A 22,693-nucleotide genomic window follows, 5' to 3' on the forward strand; every position below is an offset into this window, starting at 1 on the left:
ATATCCAGGTGACCCCATTTAACTGGTTGGATGTTCGTAGAATTCAGTGAAGAGAGCCTTGTGGTTATCGTGGTCATATAATGTTGATTCTAATAGTGAATGCATAGATTTGCTCCCATGTTAAGCATATACATACGTAAGGACCCTTGAGCCAACTTGAAATATTCCTGCTGAGGTCTGGAATGGCTGTCCGTGATGTTGCTTGGTGTGAGAGTTTGCCACTTTGTACGCATTCTGTTTCAGTAATATTTGAAAAGGCCACTGGGAATCTTAGAGAAGAGAATGAAACGGCTTTGCATAACACTCTGCTCCCTCCTGCAGTTAGCTGAATGGGTGGAATTGGCAAGGGGATGAGTGACGGCAAGAAATCTTGAAGCTGCACCCACAAATCCTTTTAAGTACTCCGGGAGGGTCCTAATGCATTTTTAGTGTGCATCAGAAATGGAGGTAAACACTTTACACCATGGGACCCTTTGCAAAGAAAAGGGGTTTCAAGTGCAAGGAGTGTGAGGCCTGGCAGCTTGAAGGTAGAATAGTAAAGGAAGTGGAAGACCAGCTGCCAGAATAAGCAAATGGTTAAAGGGTCTCTTCTCACATTTGTTATCAGACTACTTCTGACAAACCAAAGCGTCCGATCTCTGCCATGTTCATTTTCTCGGAAGAGAAGCGCAAGAAGATGCAGGAGGAGGAGCCAGAGCTGTCGGAGAGTGAACTGACGAGAAAATTGGCCAGGATGTGGACTGAGCTGTCTGAGAAGAAAAAGGTAAAAATTATTTGAGTGGCTGATAGATACCATATGAGGGTCTAGGCAGGGGGTGACTACAGTATGGATATTCACCAGTCCAATACTTGTGCTCATTGATAGACTGGAAAATAGGCCGTTGAGACCTTTGGATGGTGAAAGACTTTAGTTACCACAGTAATGGATGAAGAAAATGTATTTGAGTTGACATTCTCTTCATTAGCTATTTGTTATTTCTAGATCCTGAATTCCATGGTCCTGGTTTTAAACAGCAATGGGTGCAGTTTGGCCTTTTGGAAGGCAGAATCCACTGGTATTTTGGATTATCCTATGAATGGATGGGAACAGCATGGTTGCAATTGAAGTACTCAAGTGACTGAACCAAAGGTTCTGCCTGTATATCATGGAGCTGGTTAATTCATAGTCTTTCCACACTACTCCAAAAGAAGCTTAACATGGAGAGCTGTAGCTCGGAACTAAGTTTGTAGCAACAGTAGTGTGCACAGACTTGAGTTAAGAAGTCTCAAGTGTGCAGTGGCTGATACTAGCCACAAGCAGACAGTCAGTGCTGAACTGAAAATCACCCTTCCCCTTATTTTAAACAAAATCAGAATTTCGGCCCTAGAATGGATGAAGTATCTCTTGCTTTTTCAATGTTCCGTCCTTTCTGGTCAGCTTCAAAAGGAAGACAGCTGTAGTTCTTCCTAGTGGATACTTGTTACTCTTGGAGTTCCTATAAATCTGTGTTTTGCCTTAAAGTACTAGAAACAAATTCTTGTTCCCAGAGTTTTCCGTGAATAGAACTGCAGTCAACACTAAGCTCATAGTGCATAGGGCTACAAAGATATCAGCAGGGCTTTCTCAACAAATCACTTCCTCCATACAGATGGTTTCCATGTCCTTTCTTTCAAGGTGAAAGTTTCCATGAGCACCTTTTTGTGTCTCTCTTCACACAGTAGCACCTATACTGGCCCATATTGCAATATATGTTCAGCCTTTACTGAGGAGTCTTTGTATGGACATGGGAATTGTATGTTCCTCCTGCATTAAAAATCTAGTCTCCTGATCACCTTTTATTCCCTCCTGTTATGCAAAATTGCACAAACCTTTGGTATATGTTTTTGCTGCTGGATGTGATGTTACTGGTTCTGTATTGGGTTTAGCTTGCATTTTTAGACAATATTGCAGTTGATGAGGAATGAATGGACATCCAAGTGTTTGTTTAATAGTTATTAGTGGGTGATTTTTAATTTTTATATTATTTCCACTATGGACAACCTGGCTGAAATCAGCCAGTACCATAATCAGCATCGCAGGAATCCTCCGCCTTGCAGCTTAGTGCTAGGTTCCTGCAGTAGGTCAACCAATAAGTGTAATGTGTGCTACGGTTCCAGCTTCATTTCTACAATATGTGCTGCGTTAGCTAATGTGGGGCATCACCAGTACATTCAGTGTCCCTGTTGCAAGGAGCAGGAAATTATCTAGAGTTGTGGTTTTTGATACCTTTCCAGTGATCCCTGCTATAAAATGCTCACGTACAGACATCGGTATACTAGGATCTGGTTTTGCTGTGAAGGCCACCTCACGGCTTTATGGCCCATTTGACACAATCTAGCATCTAACATGCAGTACCTATGGCTTTTGGGAGAGGTATGAGAGGGTCATTTTCTTAATGGAGCTCCCCAGCATGAATTACTGCCCATCACCTAGATGATGAAGAAAATGGTACAAGGGAAATGAGCAGAATCCCTGTGGAGTGCAACATTTAGTGCCTTTGTTTATTTGTAATTCTTTCTGCCTGTATTGAGGTTGACACCATAGCCACAGCAAGCTATTAACTGGAATGCATCATGTAACTTCATAAATAATGCCTGAAATAGAAAAATATTCAAGTCAGCTATGTTTACTTAAGATTTGAATCCTGCTTTTTAAGTGCTTATTTGCATTTGGTTTTTCTCCTGACAAGATGACATACAGGTTTCATTACTTGTGAAAGTATGCCAGGTTTATGTCATGGCTCCATTTTGTATCTGTTGTTCTGACAAGTTGGTCAAGATCCCATTCAATGTTTATGGCTTTTATATTGTCCCTTGTTGAGCCCTCTTTCCCATTCCTTCCCTCCCTCTCCCCTCCCCCTCTCTCTTCCTCCTTCTCCCTCCCTCCCCCTCTTCCCTCCTTCCTTCCTTCCTCTTCCCACCCTACCCCTAACTCACCACTTTGGGTTTTTTTTAACGTGATATGGGCGTTGCTGGCTATGCCAGCATTTATTGCCCACCTCCTTTTGTCCTTGAGAATGTGGTGGTAAGTCGCCGCCTCGAACTGCTGCAGTCCGTGGTGTAGGTACTCCCACAATGCTGTTGGAGAGGGAGCTACGGGATTTTGACTTAGCGACAGTGAAGGAATGGTCATATATTTCCTAGTCAGAATGGTGAGTGACTTGGAGGGGTACTTCCAGGTAGTGGTGTTCCCATGCATCTGCTGTCCTTGTCTTTCTAGATGGTACAGGTCGCTGGTTTAGAAGGTGTTGTCGTTGCTTGTGTGACTTGCATCATGAGTAAACAAGCATTTGGCTCATTGCTTAGAGGGTGTATTTGAGCGGGTTCTGATCTACTTGGAAGCTTTGACACTTATTTGCATTTGTGATATGGCTACACAGTAGACGAACGTGCAAAATATATTTTCTTGGTCCCATCTGCAGCACGGCTGTCTTGATAAAAGTTTAGCTTGCTCTGACAGCTCCAGATGATGGTTGGGTGGATGTTTCTATGCTTGTAGCTGGCGTTACAATTAGTCCTGGATTTTCCCCACCCCTCTTATCTTATCTGATCAGGAAGTATTTGGTCACTTTAGTTGTGATATAGTAGGAATTCTCAACACTCTCTGCAACACTATTACAGTGGGTGGCTGTTTTTGATCAGGCGGCTCAAGCTGACATAATTTCAGTAGTTGTGTGATTCAACCTGGTCTCGTTTGTAGTACTCGAGCAAAGGAATTTAACTAAACCTTGTGATAATTACCTTTCTTACCCTTTTGAAGGATGTGTTCAAAGCTCCCATCTTTTGGCTGTTTGAATCTTTAGCTTCATGTGTGTGTTCGAGAGAGAATTGGTGCAGTATTGGAATTGAGCTTTTATAGATGTTATTCTTTTGAATAGGGAATCACATGATTCCCACGGCGATGGTAGGAGTGCAGAATTTTGAAAGGAGAACCTATCTACCTGATCACTTTTTTTCATTTGTGAAGGTTAAAAATTATTTGAAGAAATAGGAGGACCATATTGTAATCCGTGATTTAACCTTCCAGCGGATAGTAGCTCTGATCTAATAGTAGGTTGCGTTGCATTCGGCGGCCTGGTTATGTTGTTTAGTGGAAGGAATTATATTTTGAAGGATCTAAAATGATGTTTTTGCTGCAACAGGAGAAGTATCGGCGCATGGAGGCAGCGGCAAAGGCCGAATCGGAACAGAAAAAGCAGGGCTATGGAAAAGATGGAAAAGGCTCTGCACTCCGAGGGAAGCTGCCTGAGCCGCCCAAGACTGCAGAAGAGATCTGGCAGCAGAATGTGATTGGAGATTATCTGGCCAAGTACAGGGTATGCACTGGGGTAGTCGAAAGAGAGGAAGTGACCATTTGGAATGGAGGAAGTGGGGCTAGGATAAGAGATTAGGCTACCTGCCAAGCCCAGAATGGACAGGATTGCACACACTGTTGAGAGGTTGTCATGGCAGCATGAGATATTCGGCACTTAACTATTTCAGTTTTTGCTGCACGTTTGTTCTCCCGACATGTAAGGATTTCCTGCTGTTGGAAATATCAACTCGAAATATTATACCAGCGTGGCTGCATTAATGTTGTTTGGTCTGTTCTGTGTGCCTTCTATACCCCAGAGGAGACCTATTCACGAGTGTGCTCTATCATATGCTTCCTCCTCCTCCGCCTCCTTGGATCGAGCGCCACATTTTATGCAAAGTTACTGTTGCGAAATCAGAGCTATAGTGCTTTAGTGTCATTTACCTATTCGTAAAAACTGATTTCTCTTGTTTAACTTGCCATAATACAGAAATGACTAACGAGTACCATAGCAGTTCTGTGCTATGTGGTTTGTGCCCTTGGATTACAGTGCTTTTGTTTACTCCTCAGTTTTTCTCTCTTAGCATTATGTCACTTTCATCTGGGAAAGATAGTTGCTTTTTTTAGGTCTGGCAGTCAATAAGCAAAGTTTTAAGATTTTTAATACTACCTTGTTCAACCTTCACACGTTTAAATTCTCTACCATCAAAAGGGGGGAAAATCCTTTTGGGGCACAGTCTTTTTATGATTTTGGATTTTGCCATAACTAGAATAATCTTAGGTGGTTGCCTGCATTCCTGTTCTACTTGAGAGTTGTCATCTAGAAAACACTCCTACCTTTCTCTCGCTTCTTTCATCTGCAATAGTTCCGTGACTGCTTTAGTATACAGGAAAAGCTTTGTCCATTAATCTGGACCAGATGAGAATGCATGTTGAATTCATATCCAATATTCTAGTTTGCATAATATTTTCTGTAAAAGGTTTCAACAGATCTTTAATTCTTCAGCAACATGGCAACATCATGAAACATGTTCCAAAGTCAACAACATGATCCATTATGACTGACTAATTTGCCAGATGGAAATTTTTAAGGCCACAATGATCTTCCTTGAATCTCAATGTAAAGTGACTTCTCATGTCTGGTTCTTGAAGAGTGCCGTCAACAGTCTAGATCTGACCCTGAAAACTAGCACCAATGAATTCAATTCCATCCCTGTTCAAAGTGCACCTCAGACCCAACAAACCTTTCCCCAGCTTCCAATTAAAAGGCTGCTCATGGTTAGCCGGTGTAACTAAAGGGCTGAACTGTCTGTCATTATGTTCATGTTGTGCCATGAATTGATTCTGCTGCAGCCAGTGACAGCTTGGAACCAGTTTACAGTTTTTCCTTTAATATAAAAGCACCCATCAGGGCTGATCCAGGATGAAGTTTATGACAGTACCTGAGCAGCACCAATGGCCTTCCTAAAAGAATGCTCTGTTTCAATTTGTTTAGGTACTTGATTCTCTGCCTTAAACTGTAACTCCTAGAAAGCTGAACTACTAATGCGATGTTTTTCAGTTAACTGAAGCCAGTATTTATGATTGTACTGGAGCATAACGCTTACACCTTGTACGTTTTCCCGGCATTTGTAATGCCTGCGTTATTTCCCTGTCAATGTCTTCCTAAAGTTCTATCTTGGGAATTAGTGCATTCATTTCTGTTTCCAGCTTTGACATGATTTTTGCCCAAGCTGTTAAGTATCCTATACTTGAGATAGCCTCATGGTTGTGCTGCTCTTGAGGCCTTGATTGAAATTCCTCCCTGAGGTGATCAGAACGCTACCTCCCTAAAGATTCAATTTCTACAGGACCCTTTCTTTTGAAATATGACTTTCTTTGATCTTTTAACTTGCTTGTAAAATAAACAATATTTGCTCTAGATGATTGATGTCCATGTTAGCAAAACTTTAAGGAACCCTGATTCTGAATGGGTTGCAGAATGCATTTTGCTGCATGGGTTGCTTTGGTATATTCAAAACCCATCTATGCAGATCTGGAACGACCTTGTTGCATTATTAAAGTCCCATCATGGCGTTTATGCATGAAGCAATCCCCACTGCTTTGATAGAAATTGTAGTTTGGTCCTTCCTTCAAAGGAGGATATTGATCCGAAAGCAAATTGTAACAAATAAAAGCTCTGCCTACTTTTGTGTACTGCTGTAGTAATGCTCATCTGCATATGGGCAGTCAATGAAACACATGAGTTACAGTATCTGTTTGTGGTCTTTCTAGTTTTAGATTCTTGGCTCCATACCAAGTTTCCACCCTTTTCCACCCAGATTGACTTGGATATTCAGAGATGAAGAATCACGGTCTAGTTTGCAGAAGATCTTTTGATTTAAAATCCTTGATTTAATGTTTGACAAGCTAGAATTCTTGTCAGCTTTCCTTAACCTACAACCTACTGGCTGACATTGCTGGCAGCAGCCTTATTTCCTTTCGTTTCTCAAATCATTTTCTGATTCTGACGAACCGCTCTATCTGACAAATGCTATTTAGATTTGCAATCTCTTGTTTGTAGCATATTGTTGCGTTCAAATGAGGCCACGTGTTTCATAAGGATTTTTCAATACAAACACAGGGCGAATCAGTTGTTTTCTTCACTAGTGTATCAGATGCTTAAGTCTGATTTCTTTTTGGTCTACAGCTTTTCTTACAATTGGAACTGATCAGTCTGCAGACCAGGAAATTGGATGTCATTGATCATGCTCTAGCGCACATCTTTTGTGTACAATCTACTCAACATTTGTGCAATCTACAGTGCTGCCTTCTCCACACTTTGCATAGTGCATGCAATCCCTTCCAGCCTCAGCCAATGTTCTTGAGGGTGAATGTCCCACCCTCGTTTCTTGGTAGACACACCAGTTATGCCCAATAAATTTTTTTGGGATTTGTTTAACCTGTACTCCAGAGAATTGGAATGGAGGTGGAGCATTGCACACTTATTTAGTAGCGCATGCTGTCAGATTGATTGTAATCTGAGCCGTGTCTTGACGTTGCAAAAAAATGCTGGGCTTCACGGTGTGTCTTTTGTTTTTTTTTAGAATGACCGCACTAAGGCTATAAGAGCGATGGAGGCTACTTGGAGTGCAATGGAGAAAAAGGAGAAATTAATGTGGATTAAAAAAGCAGCAGAGGATCAAAAGCGATATGAGGTATTCCTCTCTCTGTTCCTCTTACAGCAAGTTCTGTACCAAGGAGACTTGCTCTTGACTGACCAAGAATTGAACATTTTGCTCTTCAGCTAGTTTCATAGCAAGTATCTAACTGCTATACTTGTGTTTCTGCTCATGGGTATGTTAGAGGCCCACTGTGCAACAAATACTGAAGCAAGTATGAAGTGCCTCTGTTCTACAGCATCTGAATGGCCTCGTACTATCTCTTCATCTCTTGAGTACTTTTTTTTTAAATTCATCATAGGCTGAAAGTTTAGCCCTTATGGTGAGCTCTAAGTGCCCTGTGTGAAATCAGATGGAGCAGTCTCAGTGCAGATCCTTATCGGATTGACTCAACACCATTTGCCTCAGTGTGTAATCTCCAGCCGCAAGGATGGCTGGCAATGTATGTACACAGTGCAGCAGGGGAAATACTACCAGAAGCTTGCATTATTTGGGGCACAGAGTTACTCTGTATCCAACTGACACTGTGCTTGACTTGAATGCTTGATACAGACAGTAGTAAGGACATGTTCAGGATGTCTTGGTAATGCAGTTTTTCCAATAAAAGAACACTTATGGAAATTTTCATGATGCGTATAGGAGAAGTTGGAAAGTTTTTCAGTTCTGCTACCTGTATAAATAAGACAAAAAAAAGGCTTTTCTTGAGCTCAATAAGTTACTGAAGTCGAGACAGGGAGAAGGTGCCAAAATAATAATCAGAAAAGTTGTCGTAATGAAACATGCTGCTGAGTAAAAGGCCTGTCTGTCTGAGGACCTTCAAAGTGACTAGCTTGAGAGACTAGACACATCAGCCTAAATGGATATAGAGTGCTATAGGCAGAAGGATGGGAGTGCCCTTCATATTCAAGGGCATAAAACAATGACCATTTCACCAATTTGGTTCATTAAGATAGTATTGCCTTTGAATTAATCAAATCCTTTCATGGTGACCAAAACTAGGTTTGCCTATGCATTTTTGTGTGTTTGTCTGAAACATCATTTGTCCAGCTCTTATCTGTACATTTGTGTGCAGTGGAAAAATGGGAGTAGTGAGAAAATACCAAATCATGCGGTGGGAGTATGGTCATATTTTACCACTTCATATCTTCTTCCCAAACCATTACTAGCAACATTTGGCCGGTTCCATACAGCAGTCTTATATTAGTTAAAGGAGCCTTCAGTAACACTGTATCACCCACAGGACTGAGATCACAGGAAGATATTGTAGTAGGAGCAACCTGCTGCTGGTGTGATAGATGTGGAGAGAGGGAGCATGCTGCAAAGGAAGCTTTCATTGAAAATAATATCTTTGGCTGAATTACCAATAAACCTGTTTCAAGTTGTATTCTCACTAACAATCAAAATAATAATTGAACCCTACGAAACCCCAATGCTTGACTCAGTGACCTCAGACCAGCCAACAAGGGCTGGGAGATGTGGACTGTCTGTGATTTTATATCGGGTGGAGTCCAATAGTGATATCAATCCCTAGGTGCTTTGAAGAAAAAGCATAATAGCACTAGTCATTGCTTTACTTTTATGATATTTTAGTATTGTGACCAATCTGAAGAATGCATTTCCCCTTACAGTTATCTTGTAAAGTTTTAGAAGATTTGTATTAGTGCCATGTAAGTCTGATGGCATCGTGCAGTAGGTTCAATGATGAAGAGCATTCCTGACCTGGAAGTGGTGTTGGAGATGTACCCAAGTGGGTGAGATCAGTCCATGCAACATAATGGATGGGCAATGAAATACCAAAAATGACTGGTTTTCAGGTACAGTTGAGCACTGGTTTCTCACTGGAGTGAATTCTGCACATGTTCTGATAACTACCTGTTTGCATTCTTCTGTCACTCATAATATTCCAGCACCAAAACAGTGGTAGGAGCAGGATCCATCAGATGGTTGCCGTTTTTTCTCGGTAACAAGATTGGCTGGTGCATCGCACAAGTGCAGTAAAGGTGTGCTTGGGCTTAAGACTCACTAACAGAGTAGCAGGAGCTTTACTCTGTGTTTCTTAATGGCATCAAGTGCCATTCACTCCATCCCCGACACTGGCATTCCTCAACTTTCTGGAGATTACAATTGACCAAAATATATTTTTGGCTAATTGCTCACAGAGTTTAAGCTTCACACAACGTAACACTAAGCCATTGAGACCAGTTGCAGTGCATTTATGATCCCTGTTCTGTGCTTTAATTAGCCAATCCTTACCCAGGGCAGGAGTTGGGTATTAGAATTGGCTTTAGTTCTGCTCATTTAGGGTCATGGTGAGGAGAATAGCCTGGATTCCTTTTCCTGAGAGTTGTCCAGTGGCCCCTCCTATGTGTGCAAATCAGATCAGAGCAGGATTGGCCTCACAGGAAACTCCATGGCAGGAATGCTATTGATCTACCATCTACATTTTCATATGGAATTGGATGAGAGATTCAAATGGTTCTTTTGGCTGCAAGAACCATCACATCTAAGCCTGATTTGCTGTCTTTGCCCAGCATTCAGATATACACACACTTTCAGAGGCAGTCATCAGATAATCATCAGGAGCAGAAACCCTTGAATCATATTTCCCACCTTTCAATTTCTTCCCCACCCTTACAATTGACCCCAGCAACCTTGGCTATCAATTTTGCTGTTCTGCCATTTCTTTTACTGTACCCAGATATTGTGGTATAGGAAGAGAAGGTCTTTTGAGCAATGGCCTAAGGATGAAAAACAAATCGGTGAGTCCTGTTGTTTACTGCATCAGTGTCTGTTAATTTATTACTGATGCCTTCTGTTTTATAAATACTATTTCGCATTTCAGAAAGAATTAAGTGAAATCCGGACACCAGCAACAAACACAAACAAGAAAATGAAATTTGAAGGGGAACCGAAAAAGCCACCAATGTACGTACCTTAATTTTATTATCAAAATACACACAGTCACTAGCGAGAATTAGATTTAACCTTCAAATACTTAACAGCTTTTGTGGCATAACTGTAATTATCTCGGCTACAATGATAAATTATAAACTTTATGTTGGATTATTCTTTTTCATAAACAATCATTGTTCGTGTTGGAGATTTGGCAGCTGTAGACAGAGTGGAATGAGAGAGTCGGAAAAAGTGACTTGGGAGGGTTGTGATTGGCTGCGAAGGTCAGAACCAGAGGAAGCAGGGAGCAAGGGCATTACTGAAAGGATTGATTGTTAGTGTGGTTTGGTACTTTCATTTCCTGCAATAACTTTTGAGTCCTTTGCTATGAAGCTTCCCTGGCCATTTCGCCAGTTCTGTTTTAAGCGTTGATGGATTTGAATAAAACCTCAAGAGAAAGCCATGTAAAATGTGTTGCAGCGAGGCTGATGTATGTGATAACTCTAAAAAGCTGTACAGTGCTCGAGGGAAGAATTGTGGAGTTGTTGTTCACTGTACTGTAACATTTTCTAAAACAAAATTAACCTAAAATGTTCACCCTTATGATTTTAATTGGCCCATTGAGCTGAGAAATGTTCGTGATGACTGCCATTTCAGGAATGGTTACCAGAAATTTTCCCAGGAACTTCTCACAGGTGGCGAGCTGAACCATCTGAATCTGAAGGACCGGATGGTGGAGATTGGGAAAAGATGGAGGAAAGTCACCCAGGCTCAGAAGGACCGTTACAAGAAGATGGCAGAAGAACAGCAGTGCCAGTACAAAATCAATCTAGAAGCCTGGCTTAAGGTAGAAAATCTTCACCGTAACTGAAAGCAGGAGGGGGCTGTAGTTGGCAAGTTTGGATACATTTTACACCACCAGTGCAGGATGTATCTTTCACCAATCATCTATGAATGGGCCTCTGACTGAACAGATTTGAGTTCAGCTGGCTGCAACATTCAGTCACTTACTGTGATGTTTAAATTAAGGGCTGCTTGGGTGGGGGAATGGCGGGGAGCAATGGGACATTTAGCCTTGTGGAGTCTTTGAGGGTAAATGAGCACTGGTGAGGGAATGGATCGTGTTGATTTCCATTTACAATGTATAATAAAGTTAATAGTACATTAGATTGGCCCCCCATTTTCCTGGCCTTCACATTATCTAGTATTTAAGTCAGTACTGATGCATGTCGCTTAAAAGTGACTGTGTCCATGGGTACTGTACAGACTTAATTATTCACAGCCTTGTGATTGTAATGGTTTTTGAGTCTTTTTATTTTGAGACGGGTAAATGCAATAATTAATTATAAACGTTGCTTTGTTTCTTCAGAGCTTATCTCCCCAAGAGAGAGCCATGTACAAGGAATACACTTCAAATGTAAGTCAACTGACCAGCCATGTTTTGGGAAGCTTTGTGTTCAAAACCTAATAATTTATTTTTTGCAAGCTGGAGACGTTTTGACTTCATTCCTCTTCCAGCACGTACTGAAGTATTTTTTTTTCTGTTGACTGGCTATTAAGCACTGAAGCATACCATCTAAAGGCCTGTGAACTAACACATTGTCTGAATCTTAATTAAATTGATGACATACCGAGAACTTGAAAAATAAAGTACTTGGTCCAAAGTCCAATTTTGAAATGGTGACTTGTATTTGAGTTGTTTCCATGGGGATTAATAGTATTGAGTAAATCTGGGAGGAGGAGCTTGGCAAGGGCAATCTTGGGAGAATGTGGAAAATGAAGTATTTTTGAAGTTTAGTTGGTGGGTGAATAAAGTGTAGGGAGGGAAAGGTAGATGAATATTAATCATGATAATTGCAGTTTATTTTACTTTGATGCCTGAACTTGCTGTAATGTCATTGACAGAAACGTAAAAGTACCGCAAAGGCAGCCAGTCCAAATCCAAAAATGAAGATTACATTACCAACACAGAGTGCGAGTGTAAGTATCTACAGAGCTGAGTCTCCCTTACTGCACCTTGGATCTGATTAAGGCACTGCAAATATTCTTACTACTGAGCTAGTTGGTTGGAGAGACAAGTTGTGAAGTAGAGAATGTTGTAAATGGGCTGAGTGCGATACTCTGCTTACAAGAAGGTTCACCTTGTGCAGCAGAGTTGGTCATGACCATTTTGTGGGGGTGGAGGTGGGGAAGGGTTACCATCTTGAGCAAAAGGTATTGAACACGTTGCAATTTTCCTTGTATCTATCTTCCTGTTCACTGGCATTTAACTTAATTGAGTTTGCTGTTGGTAGAGACTTGATGAGGATTACTATTTGAAGAGGTCACTTTAGCAGTGTCTGCTGAAGGCTTGCTTGCATTGATGCATACTCCTGTTCTAATCAGCATATAATACAAACTTCTTCCATTTCCATATACTTGATTGCTGGAATGCTGCCAGCCACACTCTAGTAGCTGACTGAAGCTACAGCACCATAGGTGTAACAAATGCCACAAAATGGAATAATCTGACTGATTTCTGCTATTAGTATAGAGAAAAACAGTTGTGATATGGCTATGATGTAGCTTGCAATAGTAATAACTGGCCTCCACCTGAATGAGTAAAGTTTGCCACATCTAGCAAAATAAGCTCAGCAGTGTTTGCCCATCTGAGTTTAGAGTAGTTTAAAGCTTAGAGTACCAGCCCTTTGCCATTGCCATTGCCTGAAGCTAATATTCAGATTGACATAGGAACAGGAGTAAGCCATACAGTACCTCAAGCCTTCTCTGGCAATCAATTACAGGGTCAGCTGTATCTTGACCCAATTTAACTGCCTTTGATTCATATCCAGATAACAACTAGGTTCATCAAAGAAAATCTGACTCCAGTCTTGAAAATTTCAATCGACTCCGCCACCTCCTCCCCTCCACCACCCCCGTTCACAGCACTTAGGGGAGAGAATTCCACTACTAGTTTTGTGAAACCTGCTTCATGATTTCACTCTGAATGTCCTAGCTTTAAATTTTAAAGTTGAGCTACCCTACCCTTGTTCTGTGTTGTCCCATCAGAGGAAATAACTTCTCCATAATCTATTCTATTGAATCTTTTTAGAATGTTAAAAATCTCAAATTAGATCACACCTCAACTTTCGAAACTTGAGAGAACACCTTGATTATATAATTTGTCCTTGTAACTTAATCCTTTGAGCAGTAATAATTTTCTGGTGAATCTGTGTTAACCCTTCCAAGACCAGAATAATTCTTCCTGAGGTATATTCACAGAACTGAACCCAGTACTCCTGATAGGGTCTGAACAACTAAAGCACAATTGAACTATTCCAAACTGCCCGAGGGAAAAGGCCAACTTTCCATTAGCCTCTGATTAATTCTTGAACCTGTGTTTTTGGTTTTTTTTTAAGCGCACCTTGACACACACTTTTTCCCCTTTGGGGAATAATGGCAAGGTGGTGGAAGGATTCCTAGACTGACTATTAGTCCATTAAACCGTATCATGAATGCTGCTTCCGTGGTCGACAAGTCCTGGCGTGGACGTCAACCTGAAGCTTCTGGGCCAAAGGGATGCTACCACTGCGCCACAAGACCTCCATTTATTGAATTTGAATTTCACCAGCTGCTGTGATAGGGTTTGAACCTCTGCCCCAGAGCATTAGCCTGGTCCTTTGGTTTCTAGTCCAGTGACATTATCACTACGCCACCATGTCCTACAATAATGTAAGCACTATGCTACCGTTCTTGACCCCAAAACTCAAGCGACGACTTGAATAACAAGTGACAACACACGAGGGCTCGTTTGGGATTGTCCCAGAACCTGGGACTGTACCTGCTCACTCAAATCGCTTGCTCCTTCTCGGTTTCCAGTCTCTGATTTGTCTTTCTTGGATTCAAACTGAATGACCTCACACTTCCCACATTGAACTCCAATTGTTACAGTTTTAGCCATTCATTTAATCCCTTTTTTAAACTTTCTATTCTCATCTACACAACTTATATGCCTCCTAATTTAGTGTTAGCTGTAAACTTGGGGAAAATACAACTCCGCTATTCGAGCCACTAATATATGTGGTGCCAAGTTGGGGCCCCATTAGCTATCCCTGGGAAACACCACGATTCACATTCTGCCAATTGGTGTGTGACACTGGGGGTATTCATGCCAGTGAAGGGTAGCCGTTGTATGTTTAAACATTTTCTGTATCCCAGCTCTGCATCAACTGATCAAGCTCCATAGAACTGACTGCAGGAAATTTTGACAAAATTCTACAGGTGGGCTCCACTGCCTTGATGGTTAAATGCACCACCTGCAACGGTACTGTATGAATTGGACAAGAAAAGTGGCACATTTGGTTGCTGGTCACCACTGAATGAGTTGAAATAGCAGATTGGGTCCTACAGTTAACCTCCTCATAATCGGACTGGGCCATAGATGGGAAAAATCAGCCAGCACTACCATTTTTTATTGCTATCTGCTGAAGCAAAATTGACAAAGGCGATGATTTTGTCTTGACTGTTGGGCTGGACCTGTGGCTGTTAACCTTCTGCACAATTTGGTCAAGTTCAGAGTCTGCAGCAATAATTTTGTGCTCTTTGTTGTCCCTGTACTGGAGTGATCAGGTTTTCTTTGGAGTTGAAATAAAAAAAATTGAGCATGGAGGTCTGAATTATACAGAAATTATTAAATTAACATTATTTCATATTCAAATGTTTGATCTTTAGTCTTCAACATGGGATTTTATGTACCGTATGTTAAAGGAGAAATTAGCTCGAGTTCAAGTATTCAGAGTTCTTAACTGATTGCTGCAGGAGACTGAGGATTCTGATGAGGAGGATGACGATGACGACGACGACGACGACGATGATGAAGAAAAAGCCAATTCCTCAGATTCTGATGATTCCTCAGGTTCAGACAGTGACGAAGAAAGTGAGGAAGAGGATGATGCAGATGAGGTAAAATAATTTGCTTTACTCGAAATAAATAGCCGGGGGAATTGAATAGTTTAAGGATACTGTCTTCCGCCTCGTCGCTTCTTCCACCTCAAAATTTGGTTTTGAATCCAGCCTTCACCAGAATGAGAATTCCTTTACTTGGCTCTAAGGGCCCTCTTTTATATGAAATCTAAACCCAGTTCCTAGACAATAAAACTAATGTCCAGAAATCAGCAGAAAATAGTTAGTTACTCTGAAACAAGAGGTTGGCTGTCCCACCACCCACCCCTCAAAGATTACAGTTAAGTGTAACAAGACAGACTTGAAAGAATTTTACTCTGCATGTGGCTGATATAACTAATACGGGATTGTTGAATGATGGTTGGCCTTTAACACTCTCTCTTGTAGCTTTTATCTTAACTGTTTAGAGCTTGAAGTCAACTGGAGCCACCTTTTTATAAGGCAGAGAAAAGGACAATTGTCCTGACAATACCCAAGGTCATAATCAAAATATCCTGATTACGTACGTTGTTCTGTTCCACCTCCTAATTTGTCATTTTTATTTCTGAAACCAAGTTTCCTTAACAGACTATGGTGTCACTGTTTACTGCCCTCCCAATAAAGAAAGAAGGGGAAATAACTTTGATTATATATAACCTTTCACCGAGTCGGGATGTCTCTGCCAATTAAGAACTCTTTGAAATATAGTCACTATATAGCCCTGCATCTACATTAACCTATCCGTCCTTACAGATTTTCAGGGAGCTGTTGACCAGAAATGATCGTAAAAGAATTGGAATTAGTTCTGCTGTCTGAATCAGGCTGCTGTTTATAATCTGTGTTTATGGAGCAGGTGTTTGAATTGCTAGGAAATCAAGTTGCATCAAGGGGCCCTAGCAAAACCAGAGTCAATGGGAATCAGTGGTTGGGCGGGTGATGGGCGGAGAGGTGGAACTGGTTGGAGTGATACCTAGCGCAAAGGAAGATGGTTTGTGGTATTTGGAGGTCAATCATCTCAGCCCTGGGAATTTGCTGCAGGAGCTCCTCAGGGTAGCGTCCTCTGCCCCAACCATCTTCGACTGCTTCATCACTGATCTTCCCTCCATAATGTCAGAAGTGGGGAAGTTCGCTGATGATTGCACACTGTTCACCATTTACACCTTCTCATATTGAAGGTGTCCATATCCATATGCAGCAAGACCTGGACAACATTCAGGCTTGGGCTGACAAATGGCAAGTAACATTTGCACCATACAAATGCTAGGCAATGACTATCTCCAATAAGAGATAATCGAACTCTCTCTCCTTGACATTCAATGGCATTACTATCACTGAATCTCCCACTATCAATATCCTGGGGTAATTGACCAGAAACTGAACTGAACCAGCCATATAAATACTGTGGCTACAAGAGCAGGTCAGAGAATGGGAATTCTGCAAAGAGTAACTCATTTCCTGACTCCCCAAAGCCTGCCCACCGTCTACAAGGCACAAGTTAGGAGTGTGATGGAATGGTCTGCACTTGCCTGGATAGGTGCAGCTCCAACAACACTCGAGAACGTTGACACCATCCAGGACAAAGCAGCCTGCTTAATTGGCACCCCATCCACCACCTTAAACATTCGCTCCCTCCATCACCGAGGCACAGTGGCAGCCATCCACGAGATGCACTGCATTAACTCACCAAGACCCCTTCGACAACAACTTCTAAACCAGTGACCTTTACCACCTAGAAGGACAAGGGCAGCAGCCACATGGGAACACCACCACCTGCAAGTTTCCCTCCAAGCCTCACACAATCCTGACTTGGAAATATATTGCCATTCCTTCACTGTCGCTGGGTCAAAATCCTGGAACTCCCTCCCTAACAGCACTGTGGGTGTACCTACACCACATGGACTGCAGCGGTTCAAGAAGGCAGCTCACCACCACCTTCTGAAGGGCAACTAGGGGTGGGCAATAAATGCTGGCCTAGCTTGTGACACCCACATCCCGTGAACAAATTTTTTTTAAAGTTGACTGTTACATTTCCCAGTTGTGATGGCTGTATACGTTTGCATAGTTAACTTCTCAATTCCACTGGCATACAAACCTTGATTGTACTTTTCAATTGCGATAACTTGTTTCCCATTTGAGCCCCCATTTCTTACAGGGAGATGTCCCCTCATTTTTACTATTGAAAATAAATCAAGTGTGGTGCTACATAACCATTGCTTACTAAACATTGCTATGACTTTTCTTCCCAGAATGCAGAAGATGATGATGAGGAGGGTGAAGAGGAAGATGAAAATCAGTCTGACAGCAGCAGTAGTTCTTCATCAGAAGAGTCCTCCGACTCGGACTCTGACTGAAGTGCTCTGCGATCTTCCAGGCAGTACTGAAACTATCAGCCTAAAGAGCCCTCATGCCCGCTACCAGGACTGTTTGAGACAATTGGCAGAAGCAGACGCTCTAAAATCTGACTTGATCCAGCCATCATTGTCCAGTCGGTTCCATGGAACAAATTAACTGGGCTTTCCTGAGTTGCTTTCAGCTCATTGAAAACCACTAGTGATGCAAGTAAGAATGGACCAAATGGATAATTTGTAGGCGGTTTTTCCAGTAGAACAATCCCAGTTACAATCATTCTGAAATTCCTCTCCATCCATGTGCTATTGAGTGACATTCAGGGTTCAAACTTTTTAAAAACCTGATGTACAAATTCTCTGGTATGGCTTGGAGTACATCTTATGTAATCAGAAATACAGACACACAAGATTAAAATATTTGTGTGTTGAGTGTGAAGTCACTCACCCTATTTAAAGGTGGTATTTGGGTTATCAGGTCATTCATACTTGCATTGCAAAGCTTTGAATTTTTAATTTTTTTAACAAAAGAATGGTCACTGAAGTTGGATCCTGCCTCGTTTACCTGCCACCAGTTCTGGTCCTGTGTCCAATTTGTTTCGTGTTTAAGCAGAACTGAAAGATCAGCGTGGTTAGATAGCAAGTATTGAAGCTATCCATTCTTTAGTATTTCCATAAGCAGGGTATCCTGGTCTTTTACGTAAGGGTGCTTTTTATGGGCAAGGGATGGGCCTGACACTGGGAAAGGCCAGTGCTTCTGCATGGTCTGATTCGGCAAAGAGTATTTTGTGATGTTGCAGTTTGTAAATACAAAAGGATGTTTTTGAGGGAGGTTTCAGATTCAGTATTTTGTGAATTAAATCTCTCCTTGGTAATGTGAACAAAGTCATTGAGAGGTCTGCACCAAAGCAAGTGCTCATTCATTTTAACGGCAGAAGGAAGAAATAAGCTCCTGTTGCCCTGTGCCCTTCAAGATTGCAAAGGAATCTGTCGTCTTTACAGCCCACTTCTTTCTGGTTACTTAAAACTTTTATTTTTCTGCATGTGTAGTCTTTCCTTATTGTGTTTACTAATGGAGGATGTGACTGCATTACTGCAGAGAGGCCTGAGTATTTTGTATCATTTTAGTCTGTCAATCTGATTTGATTGAAGAGTCACTATATTGGTGGGAGTTAATCTTGATGTTCTAGATGCAGTTTAATGCTTGCAGCAGAGACTGCAAATAGCTTTTTTGTATTTTCAAATTCTGTTTTGTCACTTCTGAATGGAATGTACATTAGTTCTCTGGTCATCAAACCAAATGCAGAGCATATTGTGATAAGTTTTAATGGACAGTTTCATCCTCTGAATTTTAGAGTTGAAAGGTTGTACTGCCGGAGTCTTTTTTTAAAGAGAGACTACACAGAGCTGCTGAAGTTGGATCCTGTACATAGCCGCCTTGAGTTTGGAACACTACAGTACTGCCGTATCTCTTTTACTCACACAAGTCCAGCACTTTCTTTTGCATAACTCGTAATGAGACTATGTTCTGTTTGTAGTTTCTTTGCACACCAGAATTAAGGAGTAATTACAAATTCAGGGATTGAAAAGGAATCTTATCTCTTCCTGGTACAGGAAGCAACGTGAATAAATGTCCAAGTCCCAGCTCAGTAAGAGAGAGGCAGAATCAGATTTTTAAGTCTCTACAGCCAAACCATGCCCTCTCTTATTTCCTCATCATTGTTAACCTGAGAGAGATCAGTGTAAAAGCAGAGGGGGGGTGGTGTGGGGGTGGGGGGAGGGGGGTGGGAACCCTTTGCAACTGAGCCTTTTTCCGACTGCAGCTTTGCTTAAACTCCGGATCATGATTGAATACCTTATCAGCTTGTGCCCAGTTTCAGAGCAGGGTGGATGTCTTTTTAAAGGGTACTGAAAGAGGCACTTTGTTGTACTTGTGTTGGGTTTGAATGAGGATGTATGGTATCTGTATATAATGTTGTTTGTATTTTGCAGCTTTACTTTCCATTTTATTTTCTGGTTCTTACAGTAAGGTCAGGAGCACTGGGCGTGTGTACTGTAAGAGGTGAAATGAGTGCATTTTTGCACTCAACGTGAAACTGTGCTAGTAACCCATACGTACCATGTTACTTTTAGCTTCTGTGATCTTCTGGGAATTTTTCTAATATTTAAAGATTGTTTTGTAGAGAGAATGCCTCACTGAATTTGTATTTGCTGATTCTTGTAATTTGATGTTGGAACTTCTGAAACATTTTATAGGGAAAGCGTTCCTTTTGTTCAAGTGGTTATAAGCAACCATTAAAAAAAAATAAAAACGTGGTTGCTGGGTGAATACAATTATTTAAACTAATCCTGGTTACACAGGATTTTGATCAAGAAGAGAGTCTATCCCTGTTAATTCAGGCAGCAAAGAAAGAACATCAAGGATCTAAGTATGTCAAATCATTCTTCACTTGGAAAGAAATCCACATTAGTGGCAGCTGTACTGCAGATGGATTAGCGATCAGGATCATGGTAATAGAGTACAGCAGTAAAATGCAAACAGATGCTTCATTTCCAGCTGCCACTTTTATTCACTGGGAGGAAAGGCCACACAAATGGAGGCCCATGTTCCAATTCTCAAAATACACCATACGCTTCTCTTGCTGAGAATTCTTAAGATAGAACTCCACTGTTAGGGAATTGACATTCAGAGTATCTCTTTTTTGAAGGTTGAATCAGATGCCTTGTAAATGCTAAGTATATATCCAAAGTCTCCTCTTTTTGAGAAAACATTGCAGTACCTTGCAAAGCATCCAGCTGAACACTATCTCGAAGGATGATTGTCATTCATCAAAGAAGGAAGTTGCATTTATATTGCAACTTTCCTGACCTCAGAACATCTCAAAACAGTTTACAGCCAAGTTACTTTGCAACTGTGACTACATTTCAAATGTAAGGAAATACAGCAGCTACTTTGTATATAGCAAGGTCCCACAAAGAAATTAAATAATCAGATGAGTCATTTTAAACATGTTGAGGGATGAATATTGGCTAGGAAAGTGAACTCCCCTGATCTTCAAATAGTCCAGAGGGCAATCGAGGCCTTAACATCTCATTTGAAAGATAATTGTTAGTGCAGATTACATACTTAGTCTCAAGTAGAACTTCAATCATGACCACCTAACTCAGATGAGCGTGCTACCTATGTGGCAAGGCTGACATCTGGTAGTTCATTATATATTAAAGTGCTATCCACTGAGCTGCTGCTGTTAAATTATAATGTGCTGACTGCCCCCACTCCCCCACCTTTAGAACCACCTGTGAGGAAGAAGGTAGTCAGTCTATCCTTGTTAATAATTCAGACAGCAGAGAAAACATCAAGGATCTAAGAATGTCAAATCATTTTTTTGTCTGGAAAAAAAACCTACGTCAATAGCAGCTGTACTGCAGAGAAAAAGATGGATTAGCAATTGGAATTCAAGTCACGATGAATTTATAATTAGCATTGGAAGTGAAAAAGACAGAATGAAAACTGGTCATAATAGAGCATGGTAAGTGTTTAGTCTGTCCAAGCACTCCAATAATGGAATTGAAAGAATTGGGAAATAAAGGACAGCATGGGAAATTTCTCCCTAATTCAAAATGCAGAAAATGAGCAATCTTGGGGATAGAGCTGTATTTTCAATTTAAAAACTTCAACACAAGGTTTGGCCTCTGCTTTTGGTTCTGGTTGATGGATCATAGGTCATGTGTAACCGTGAGCAATTTGGAATATCAGAAGGGCAGTTATCTTAATATTTCGTGCACAGCAAGGTGAAGAATGCTAGGCAGCGGAACAATAACCACTGTCAACATCAAGCTGATGCTCTGGTACAGCATAATTTAGATGTAAAGCAAAATTGATCTTGCCCCTAACAATGTATCTGAACCCGAACTTCAGAAGAGCATCATTGTTTTACTTTTAGGTAGTTTATTGGTCTCTTTCCTCAGCACCCCTGTCCCCCACCCCCAAATATTTTCTGATTATAATTTGATATGTGCTGTGAACCTACGCACCGCAATCTGGGTTTCTTTGCCATGAGACAGATTTCTTCTGCATTTATATCAAGCAGATTGTGCTCTGGGTTATTTTGTTCTTGTGGACAGAGCATTAGCTTGTCTTTCAACTTTCACCAGGATGACTTAGCTAGATATGATGGAGCTTTGTCAGCACTTAACCCCCATCATGCCCATCAGATGCAAATCCCCTCCTTCCTGTCATCCTGGTATTCAGAGACCACAATGGCTCATGGAGTGGGTTGCAAGCCCATAATAACTCGGGTGGAAATTTTACCACTTGGCAAAGGTTCACACTAATTTGGATTTATCTACTCAAGCTGCATGTCATCATAAACATTGCACCCTGGTGGAAGCAACAAAGAGTTGAGCTTTCACTGGGTCAGTGATTAATGCTTGGATCACATCTATAATATTCTACAAGATGGATTGCAGTTTGGAGGCGGTTATTGTCATTGTCTAATGTTCATTATCACAATGGGTTAGAGGGTTAAATCGAGGACGTGTTGATAAACATGGCTTGTCATGTCGAGTATAGAAGATTGAGGGTTGATCTGATTTGCACTATTTGAAATGTAAAATGATTTAATGTAGAGAAACATTCTTCAGGAAGGGAGAATCAAAAATGAAGGGATAATAGGGCCATGGTATATAGATGGGAAATCGGGAAGCACTTATTCATTTAAAGGGTAGTAGAAATCTGGATTTTTTTCTCTCTAAGGAAAGCAGAGGATGTTGCAACAATTGGAGCTTTCAAAATTGTGACAGATTTTGTTTGGGTAATTTTACAGGACTATAAAGGTAGTCCTATAAATTGCACATAGGAAGCTGGTTGTGGTTGTTTGGAGGTCTGTCATCTTGGCCCCAGGACATCACTGCAGCAGTTCCTCAGGGTAGTGTCCTTGGCCCAACCATCTTCAGCTGCTTCATTGGTGACCTTCCATCATAAGGTCAGAAACGGGCATGTTCACCGATGATTGCACCATTCGTGACGACTTAGATACTGAAGCGGTCCATGTCCAAATGCA

General features: G+C 41.2%; 1 protein-coding gene across 1 annotated transcript in view; it reads left to right on the top strand.

Moving 5' to 3' along the window:
• The window catches only part of ubtf (upstream binding transcription factor), a 60,382-nt gene extending 40,436 nt beyond the window's left edge, over nt 1-19,946 (top strand). The window contains exons 13-21 of the mRNA XM_078529586.1: nt 608-763; nt 4,161-4,334; nt 7,399-7,509; nt 10,316-10,398; nt 11,023-11,212; nt 11,735-11,782; nt 12,271-12,345; nt 15,163-15,306; nt 17,532-19,946. Coding sequence (XP_078385712.1) covers nt 608-763; nt 4,161-4,334; nt 7,399-7,509; nt 10,316-10,398; nt 11,023-11,212; nt 11,735-11,782; nt 12,271-12,345; nt 15,163-15,306; nt 17,532-17,636 — 1,086 coding nt within the window. The 3' untranslated portion in view covers nt 17,637-19,946. The remainder of the gene's footprint in view (nt 1-607; nt 764-4,160; nt 4,335-7,398; nt 7,510-10,315; nt 10,399-11,022; nt 11,213-11,734; nt 11,783-12,270; nt 12,346-15,162; nt 15,307-17,531) is intronic.
• Nucleotides 19,947-22,693: the final 2,747 nt, after the last annotated feature.

Source organism: Cetorhinus maximus, chromosome 25, assembly GCF_964194155.1.
Source record: "Cetorhinus maximus chromosome 25, sCetMax3.hap1.1, whole genome shotgun sequence".
Taxonomy (NCBI): Eukaryota; Metazoa; Chordata; class Chondrichthyes; order Lamniformes; family Cetorhinidae; genus Cetorhinus; species Cetorhinus maximus.